Genomic DNA, 10,417 nt, shown 5'->3' on the forward strand with positions numbered 1-10,417 from the left:
TACGACTGCAGTAATGAGTTCTCGGGTTCGATTCTCGGGTCGGGCAATGATATTGGGGTTTTTACTGTGTCAACCTGGAGTCTGGAATTTGTACCCGATATGGCGACAGGCTCACCCCCTATTACATCATGGGTCGGAATACACACGACTGAAAGTGGTTGCACCAGTTGAGCCTCTGCCTACCCTTTCGGGGATAAAAGGCGTCAGTGTGTTTTTGACAATAGTTTTGGAGTAATAATTTTCTAATGAAACAATGTTAGTTATCTAGCGCATTTCAATATTAGGAATGCAGTTACCTGATCTGACTAGTAGTCAGAGGCCAACACAAATTCAAACTTTTATTTATGCGCATTAATATACGGAGGAATGTATCTAGTTTGCCCTTCTAATTATTGTGTTTATAATCATCAAATGTCGTGTCGTGTCGTAATAATGGTCTAATTTAGCCGACAAGAATTGAAAAAATCTAAAATGTCCGCTTCAGCTAGGTAATTGTGCCACTTTGGAATTTGTGTCTGATATGGCGATAGGCTCTTGTTGGTATACATCCGGAGAAAAGAGGGTGCACTACTTGCTTCCCTGGCTATTACTTTGGAGACTAAAGGCGTGAGTGAGTATGTGTATGCAATTCTGTTATGAAACTTGTTTACAGTATTATCAAGAAAAGACATTAATATAAAGGTAGGTACCTAACCTCCGATTGCGTTATTTCTTCTTAAAATCAACATTCTGGTCTAGTGCATTCTGGTAGAATCGGTAGAGACACGTTTTTTTTCATCAAAATGTGCCTTACGCAGCAGGAGTCAGGGGCTAATTTGCTAATCATTAGGTACAACTGAAACCAATGCCATTATATTTTGTGCGTAAATTTGTCACCTTTTACGTTAGGTATTATACCAACCTATATATAAATAGAGCAGACATAGTTTATTTACTTAGTTATTTAACGCTTAAAAGATAACATAAATAGGTACATAACATCTTAAGACAATCGTATTATATTATTCTTGAAATTCACTTTGATATAGTGTATCTAAGTGAATTCCATATTTCTACCGGTTATTATGAAATAAAGTGTCGTGCATTCCCATTCCATTGAGTTCATTCAGCGATAAGTTGTTTGGTAAAACACAAAGTTTAAGGTAAAATTCCGAACACCAAAGCTGCGTTAAACTACAGAGTGCAGCTGTAGATTGCGACCGCGAAAACCAAGACCGTGTTAGTTATAATGATCTTGGTAAGAGTTACTTCTACCTATAAACGCACTATTATCTGCACTGTCCATTGAACACTAGCTCCCAGAACAGTCTGGAGCTGAGGTCTGTCGTGTCGTGTATTCGAGCTCGGAATCGTACGTTATAATGTACGAAACAGAACCTGCGTGACTGGTTTGGTAAAGAGCGTCCGCGGCGCGCTCCCCGCCGCGCCGGCCGGCGCCACACCTCCATTCGACGCGATGGCGCTGCGCTCGCAACTACTGCGCAATGGTACGTTTTTACAAATATTTACCATTATTTACCGGAATTCATATATTTATTTATTGTTTACCCCTACTGCATTAATTAGTGTGTTGATATCGGCATCAGCCGTATTTAATTGTGTATCCAAGTTTCGCAATAAATACCTACTGGTTCTTTCGATCCTGTTTAGGCTTTCAAGTTTATTATATATGGATTAATAAAATTTTTATTCGATTCGTATTAAATAGTTGTGTAAGGCAGTGAGTTTTTATAACATTTTAAGATCTTTGAAACAATAATTGTGGTTCATTTAAGCCAGACAAATGTTGAAACAAGGATAAACATTAACGTAAATAAAATTGTTAACGATAACGAGGGAGAATGTTACAGTACCCATATATAGCTAGGTAAATTGTTTTGCTAAATAGTTCAACAAGCCTTCAGTTTTAAAATTACCTAACGAGAATAGATTACAGGTAATCGCTTTATACTTTGTACATAATGTACGACACGCTATTGTGCAGTAGAAACGTGCGTTCACCGACGAAAGAACAATAAACTACATACATTTTCTGAGACGGCATTATAAATTCCGAGTCTTAAGCTAGCTGGCAGTTTTTGCTTGTTATTGAGTAGTTTTTACTGAAAATTACTTAGTCTTACCCAGGCTCGTACTGGGTACAAGTAAAATATAACTGGACTTTATATCCAAGTAACCAGCAATTCTTAGCAAACATTGTTATGCCAGTATGGATATTTCAAGCAGTTTTAGTGATTAGGTACACTTACATATTTGTACGTGCCTCGATTACCATAATATATTGGACACGTAAAATTTTTTATAAACCATACTTTTATTTTTGTTTAGTGTTCAATGGCACTCAAACTAGACAACTTCATGAGTTGAAGAAAGAGCGTGCTGGCGTGGCTAAACTACGAGAGGTGCTGGAAGATCGTTTGCAAGAAATAAAGAAGGCTAAAACTTGGAAATATGAAAGGGTGCTCACTTCACCGCAGGACACTAAGGTAAATTTGCACAAAATACTCTTTTAAGCTAATGCAAGATGTACGAACTCTATGTAGAGCAAGGCCTAATACCCGATAGTCAGATCTATTCTATAACTACATATTGGTTGATATTAAATGTTATCATTATGGAGCATATTCATGTCAAGATTTTTTTAGTAAATTAATACCTCAGTATATTTTAGTCAAATAACAAAATCGAAATATCACATAACACAATTTTGAATCCCCGAAAAGTTAGGTACTTCTATATTACATTATCTTATTTCATTTCTGACATCGTCCGTGCACCACCTGTAGCTCTATTTTTTTCTTTCATTTTCTATAAAACCTTTGCTCATCACAAAAACTCGTTTATACTTAGCCCTACGGTCATTCAACTTTTATAACTAAGAATTGTATCTGCTTCCTAGCACAATGTATCGAACAAAGCAAAATACTATACATGATTAAAATTAAAAATATTTTCCATTGGGACGTGTTATTCTGTTGACATTTAGAAGTTATTTTGCGCGTTTTATTTGTATAACTTCAACCTTAGTCAAGGATGTGATATGTCGGAGATTGCGTGCGGCCTTGCTCGAATGCATAATGCATATAAGTTTATCTCCAATAAACTGCAAGTTAACATATGTTTGTAATATAAAAATTTGACCACATTGTGTATCGAAAAAGACGAGTGTATGTAATTTGTAAAATATTATTACATCATAGCATAATCTATTGAAACCTGATTGGTCTAGTGACATAATAGTGCATGTAAGTTATGGTTGCCTACTTGAGGAGCACAGAATTTAGATAATTTTGTATGCTTCTTGTTTGTTGGTATCGCAACGGTGCATCGTCTATAATTGGTAATAATAAAAAAATAATTAATAGTCGTATATTGTGATGTAGGTCTGAATTCAAACAAAAAACCGTGGGTTGTTTTCTAAAACCATCTGATTGTCCATTTATGTCCACTACGGCGATAAGATCGCTCACATACGCTTTTACAAAGTGGGGTGTATCGAATAATAAGCTCTATAAAGCGTGGGTTAGAACTTTACATTCTTTGAAGTTAGAAACGTTATTTTATTTTATATGCACAAAAGTCAGTGGTTGTTAATATATTAGATCCTTAGAACTAGAGTGACTATTTCAACAAAAGACTATTTGTGGGAAACGAATAAAAAAGTTTTGAAAACAATATAGCAGGCAATGAATTGGGCGGTCGTCGAAAGTGATCTCTGTTTCTATTCTATAATATTGTTTTTTTTCGCCATAGAGCTATAGAGCATGCTTTGGTCGTTTTTTAACAAAATCAGAAAATATATAAATTTTAAGTTAGGTTACTTTAGCTTTAAAGGTGTGATATATAAAGCAGTGCCGGATTTATATTTTTTCCGCCACCACATGTATGTAGATTTTTAAAATACTTCATAATTTTCCATTTGTTTGTATTATGGAAGGCACTAAAGTTAAATTAACGAATGATTAATTAAATCGAGTGCGCGTCCTCTGAAATTTGCCGCCCCATAGAGGCTGCCGGCCATAGGCTGCGGCTTATACGGCCTATTTACATATCCAGAACAAAGTGATGTACTATGAATGTTTTCTTGGATTTATTTCATTTTAACAGAAAGACCTCTTAACATCATCGCTAAGTACCAAACAATAAATATAATATTATCTTTTAATTCTATGAGAATTCGACGTGATTTTTACTTACCTTGTATAAGGGATGTATAACTTTGGCATCTTTATTAAAAAATAGATCATAGTAAGGATTATTTTACCACATGTTTGAATTTATTTGAAGGTCGATAGCGTTTAAAGGCCACTACAGAATGAATATTAAATAAGTTTTGCGACTTCTTTAACATGAATTCAATGTCATTTTAAAATAGTCGCTTGGTCAGTGGTATTAGTTTTAATGATCATGCGCCATTAGAGTTCGGTATCGTAACTTCAAGTTGTTATCAAACATAACTACGCAATTTCGATAAAATATTTTTTAATTTTCTTTTTTTGTGTTAAAGTTAGGTTTCATAGTATTTATTTATTTAAAGACCTTTAATATGTTCATGTGTAAAGACAGACTTAATGCCGAAAGCATTCTCTATTAGTTAACCTTTGGATGATATAGAGATGATAAAAATTAAATATCATAAATATAAAAAGTATAACTACACAAATTCATTCAATAAACATAATAAACAAATATAATATAAATATATAAACCCAAATAATCATATATAAAATACATATACCTAATACACATATTACTGATACTTCATAAATGATTCAAATTCTATTGCCATTTGTACATCGTTCTTCCTTCATATCTTATTTGTATTTTAATCCCAGCCGTACGAGAAGGTAAGTACGTATACTTTAGAGAATAAACAACACAGTGCTGGCTCTGGTATCTACGTAGTTATATCTGCACATAACACATTCTTTCATGTTCTTATATTTATAGAATAAACGAAGTTCAGTAATCAGCCGATGTAAGCATTTAAAAGTGATAGTTTGCAATTCGCAGTGTTCAACCACTAAACGCACACCTAGCATAGTATTTAGCGATTTCTTTTTGATAATATAATTATTTAACGTTATAATGAAAAGATCTTTTGAATTACATTTAAACATGAACTATTTGGCCTAACTTTATAGGTAGTACAATTGTTTCCGTACAATTTTTGTTTATATTATAACTCACTGAAGTAAAAGCAGATGTGAATGTTGTTAATTGTTTCTTGTCGAGTCGTTTCCGTAGTCTAATTTTCAATTAGGACATAGGTAAGATAATCTACTCTTAATGTAATTTAGTGCTTAAGTATTGTTAATAATGATTGTGTTCTGTACTATGCCTTTTGTTAAATAATATAAAAAAAAAATCGCTGGATACAGATTAGTGCTATAAACCACAAAGTCTGGACTTATATAAGTATGAGGTATACCAAAATACCTATTACATAGTCTATTATATCAAAACAGTTAAAATGATATCAATCAATATGCAACACAATAGCAATATGATATAAGTCAGTAAAAGTAGAGCGTTGTAGAGCCATTAATGGGAGTCGAACTACGAATTTTGCGTCCTTAATGTATTTTAGATTCAAGTAGGTATATCTCGCAGCAATATTAAAATAGTAAGCATGGAATTTAAATATATATTTACAGGTGAGAGTGAGAGGCGCTGAAGGTGAATTCCTGAACTTTTGTGCCAATAACTACTTAGGACTTTCTGTAAGTGTATTTCGTGTTTTTTATTATTATTTTTTTGTTACGCAAGAGTTATTTTTTAATATATTTGTAATTACAGAATCATCCTGAAGTCGTTGAAGCGGCGAGGGAAGGTTTAAAGAACTATGGAGCTGGACTCAGTTCCGTGAGATTTATTTGCGGAACCCAAACTATACATAAGGTAGGTACCAATGAATACCTGATTATACTTAATGTATGAAAATATTCCGTCTTGTAGTAATTGAGGAAATAATATTCGTTATTTGAGATGCAACAGTTTATTTCCGCCCTTGTAAAGAAAGGAACTTGAGTTAGGACAAAGTGTTAAATCGTAGTTTCATTTTTTTATAAATTTAATAAACGTCTAATGTCTGTAGTAAAGAAGGGAAGGAAATAAAAATAATAGAGATAAAATATATTTCTTCATATTTGCTTAAATCGTATACCCTAACTTTAAGGATTTAGAAAATCGGTTGGCAAAGTTCCACGAGCGAGAAGATGCGATCCTCTATGGCTCGTGTTTTGATGCTAACGCTGGTCTCTTTGAGTCTATGCTCACACCAGAAGATGCTGTATTCTCCGACACTCTGAACCATGCATCCATCATCGACGGGATTCGCCTGTGTAAAGCGCAGAAGTATAGGTATCCTCATAGAGACTTAAGCGGTAAGTTCACAAAAAATAATTACAATATGACCTCCAATACGATTTACATAGTTTATCATTGACTTTACTCAGAGTTATTCACAAATATATTTTAGTGTTGTTTTTTTTTAATTCTAGAAACAATTTTACCGTCGGTAATAAAGTTCTAAAAGATGCTGCTTTTTTATTTTTAAACTATATCCAGCAACTGCCTTTTTTAGTGAGCGTATGCTGTCAGTTTAATGTAATTTAACTACTGGACATAATAAGATCTCATGCCTCAGGATGGCCAGTGCAGTGGAATACCAAACAATATTTTGTAATTTAAGGTGTTGGATGAACTTTCTACTGTTTATGGGCGGTCGTATCGCTAACCATAAGGCGAACGGCAAGCTGGTTCGTCATTTAAAGCAATAAAAAATGTAGAGTTACAATCTTCTTTGTAATTTCGTTTATTTAAAATATTTATGTATTTTGTTTAACGATCAATCGCCTTTTTTAGAATTAGAGCATCTGCTAGCTCATAGTGAAGCTCGCTTAAAGTTAATAGTTACTGATGGAGTGTTTTCTATGGATGGGACTGTGGCTCCTGTCAAGGGTTTGCGAGATTTAGCTGATAAATATAGAGCACTATTGGCAATCGACGATAGTCATGCTACTGGATTCTTTGGTGAAACTGGCCGGTAAGAAATCATTTTTATTTTGTACTTAGCTATATAAAAAAATAAACATGTTTACTTCTTTATATAGAGACATTAGGTGTGTAGGGCTACACTTTACGATTAGTCGTTTTTATTGAAAAATAGTTGCTTTCATAGTCTAACCAGGAAAATAAAAATCCTGGTTACCTTGTAGTAAAATATGACAATCTTTACAAAGCAGATTTATAAATTTTCCTAATCAGTGATATACAGGGTCATTTTTAAATTGCGTTACTAAATGAAACCAAATATTCTTCTTTACCTCCAATATCATTGTGCCAAATATCATTCATGAATAATAAACATTAAAGACAAAGATCGCGGATTTAGTTTTCGGTCGGCTTTTCATTTTGTAATTTAGTGCGAATATACGAAATATGATTTTACCGTTAATTTAGTAGTACGGCATTAGGGCATGTAAAATAAAAAAAAAATATATTAATATTTAATTTATTTGAAAGTTACACTTAAAATTTTACATCTATGGTAGGAATAACTTATGGTAAAATATTTTACTTTTTTTATACGTACACGGCAAAGTGACCCTACAGCACCTGATGGTAAGTGAGGTCTAATAGAATGTCGACTGACGAGAGCAGATTACCCCTCGGCAATCGACAAGACAAGTATATCGTTTCATTTATTGACGTAATGGCAGAATAACCCTTATGTAAGCAACCTTTATTTGGTATACTATACTAGTACCACCCTATCTACTTACCCTTCTGTCGGCAAACAAGCTCTAATCGGTGTTTTGAATTCACTGAGGTAATTTTTTAATTGTTCGATTTATCAACTCAAATGTTGTCGGATCTGCCATTACGGTATAGCGACCTCTAATGTAATATAGTGACCGTAAATTGCCTTCTGCTGAAATAAGTGAGGACATTTGACTTATTAGCACATTTTCCTTAAATGTAATCTTAAGTTGTTAAAAACAAAGGTTATGCAAGTGTTTGAAAAATTAAATGCTATTTTTCTTTAAAATACATACATAACATTATTTTTTTGTAATAATTTAGTAATGAGTAATTTCTAAATTATTTTTAATACCTCCGAAGGCAGACGAGTTTACAGACCACCTGATAGTATGTAGTCACTGTCGCCCATGGACGTCAGCAATGACAGAAGCTCAACCAAACTCCTATACATATGTATGCTGAAAATACTTCCCTCAATTTCTTTTTGAACCAAGTTCTCACATATTCCCCTTAAATAGGTTTCTATTCGTGACATTTTACAAACGCGACTCCTCGTCTCATTAGTTTTACTAAAATACTTTAATTTACAGAGGTACAGAAGAATACTGCGGTGTGAAGGGTGCAGCTGATATAATCGTATCCACTCTCGGTAAAGCCGTGAGCGGTGCCGCGGGCGGCTACACCACCGGGCCCAAGGAATTAGTCACTTTACTAAGAAACGTTTCGAGACCTTACCTGTTCTCTAATGCACCGCCTCCGCCGGTTGTTGCAGCTGCTACAAAGGTAATAAGATAATCATGACTGGTTTTTTTGTAATAAGATTGTGTGTCTTTATAAATAATAGTTTTCGGAATTTATCGCCGTTTTTTATATTTAATTTTTTCCTGACGATGCGAAGACAGACGATGTAGTCTTCATGGTCAAGGGGCGGACTTTTGTCTTTTTGTAGACGGTTGGAAAGAATTTTATACTATTTAAAAAAAACATTATTTGTAATTTTTCTATGAAATTAATTTGTATATTGGTGTGTCGCAGTACCTATGGGTTTTTTTTTGTGAAGCATGCAGATTTGGGAAGTAACCTGCCATTGCTAACAATATTACAATGTCTTGTATGATAAGAAACAAATTACCCAGAGTCAATTCTAGACCAAAGATTGATGGTTGATTGTTTGTTAACTACTGGGATTTATTTTGCAGTCTCTAGATTTAGTTGAAAATAGCGGAGAATTGCGGCAACGGTTGCGAGAGAATACGCGAGCGTTCCGCGAAGGGATGAAGGCTGCTGGTCTCACTGTGGCGGGGGATGATCACCCGATATGCCCCGTGATGGTGGGAGAAGCGCCCTTGGCCGTGGACCTAGCTTCTGGAATGTTGGGTGAGTTATAACTTCTAAACCATTTGTTATACGTTCTAAAATTCAATAACTAAAAAACCTGTTCTTTAGACGCTTTAATCCCATTGAATTAGAATGAGGCAAATAATAAAAATTATAGTTTATATTTTCATTTTGTTCAATGCGGCAACTAGATAAATTGAATTAGATCTTGGTCCGATGTTTTAAAAATATTTAATTTGATTTCGGCTTCCGTCTTTATGCATATAAAAATATTCATAAAAGCTGTTAAAAAAAAAATTAATTAATTTTAATACTTACATTTACTACTTACTGCAATTTAATTTATATACTTGTATTTTTATAGAACGTGGAATCTACGTAGTGGCGTTTAGTTACCCAGTAGTGCCGAAGGGCGGCGCCAGAGTGCGCGTGCAGATAAGCGCCGCGCACACACTCGACGACGTACACCGCGCTGTAGACGCCTTCGCACACGTCGCCGCTCAAGTCGGCATTATTAAAAAATAAAAAATTGACGAAGGAATTATTTTCGACAGCATTTAACTTTCTTTAGTTTTGACGTATTATATTTTATAAATTTCGTTGGATATTTTCGAAATAAAACAATACTTTGTGTCTTAAAAATATATATTTTAAGAAACAATGAACGAAACTTCTCAATACTGATTTTTGTACTTTAGGATTTCGATATATCCAAACTTCTCTTGTTTAAATTGTATTGTGTTCACTGAGTTAAAAATTGTTACGTAGTGGTGAGACGTTGATGTTATCGATGACGTTAATTAGTTTAAAAAAGTTGAATTATCCAATCATTTATTTACTTTGCAAAACAGTTACTATATGTATCAATTACAATCTCTAATTAATCGATAAAATGCCAACACGATGTATGTCTTAATGAATTCATCAGTTGTAAAGCAATTTATACGTCGACGGCAAAATACCGAAAAACTGTTCATTCACTACACGCTCACCACTATTTATCGTTATGTAAATATCAGTCCAAGTACTTATATTTTACTATGTGACTAAATAAATACAATATTTTTATTGTTGTCGGGTTTTGATTTATACCATATTGGTAGAAAAGTAGAAAGTCATTTAATAGAATATGAAAGAATAGCAGATGGAAAATAGATTTTGATATTAATTGCAAATATAATTTCCTATGACAGAACCGAAAAATGATGTGTAAAATCGATCGTGTAACATCTTATTTGACAAAAAAATGTGTGACCTATCCGTCTTTGTAACGACCATCCTTTCGACAAAGTTCTACAGTATACATATACCG

At 33.7% G+C, this 10,417-nt stretch overlaps 1 protein-coding gene across 1 annotated transcript; it reads left to right on the forward strand.

Annotated features, from left to right (window-relative positions):
- Positions 1-1,277: 1,277 nt before the first annotated feature.
- LOC115443233 (2-amino-3-ketobutyrate coenzyme A ligase, mitochondrial) lies at positions 1,278-10,178 on the forward strand. The gene is made up of 9 exons (XM_030168553.2): positions 1,278-1,487; positions 2,329-2,486; positions 5,658-5,723; positions 5,800-5,901; positions 6,179-6,386; positions 6,868-7,048; positions 8,358-8,550; positions 8,967-9,144; positions 9,470-10,178. Exons 1-9 carry the CDS (start codon positions 1,457-1,459, stop codon positions 9,628-9,630), a joined length of 1,278 nt encoding a protein of 425 aa, XP_030024413.1. The 5' UTR covers positions 1,278-1,456; the 3' UTR covers positions 9,631-10,178.
- Positions 10,179-10,417: the final 239 nt, after the last annotated feature.

This window comes from Manduca sexta, chromosome 16 (genome assembly GCF_014839805.1).
Source record: "Manduca sexta isolate Smith_Timp_Sample1 chromosome 16, JHU_Msex_v1.0, whole genome shotgun sequence".
Taxonomy (NCBI): Eukaryota; Metazoa; Arthropoda; class Insecta; order Lepidoptera; family Sphingidae; genus Manduca; species Manduca sexta.

What these genes read in the sequence shown, in the direction of transcription:
- LOC115443233 (XM_030168553.2), top strand. Translation starts at nt 1,457, where the DNA reads ATGGCGCTGCGCTCGCAACTACTGCGCAATG. An exon ending in CTCGCAACTACTGCGCAATG is followed by an intron (nt 1,488 to 2,328) that starts GTACGTTTTTAC and finishes ATTTTTGTTTAG; the next exon opens with TGTTCAATGGCACTCAAACT. An exon ending in CTTCACCGCAGGACACTAAG is followed by an intron (nt 2,487 to 5,657) that starts GTAAATTTGCAC and finishes ATATATTTACAG; the next exon opens with GTGAGAGTGAGAGGCGCTGA.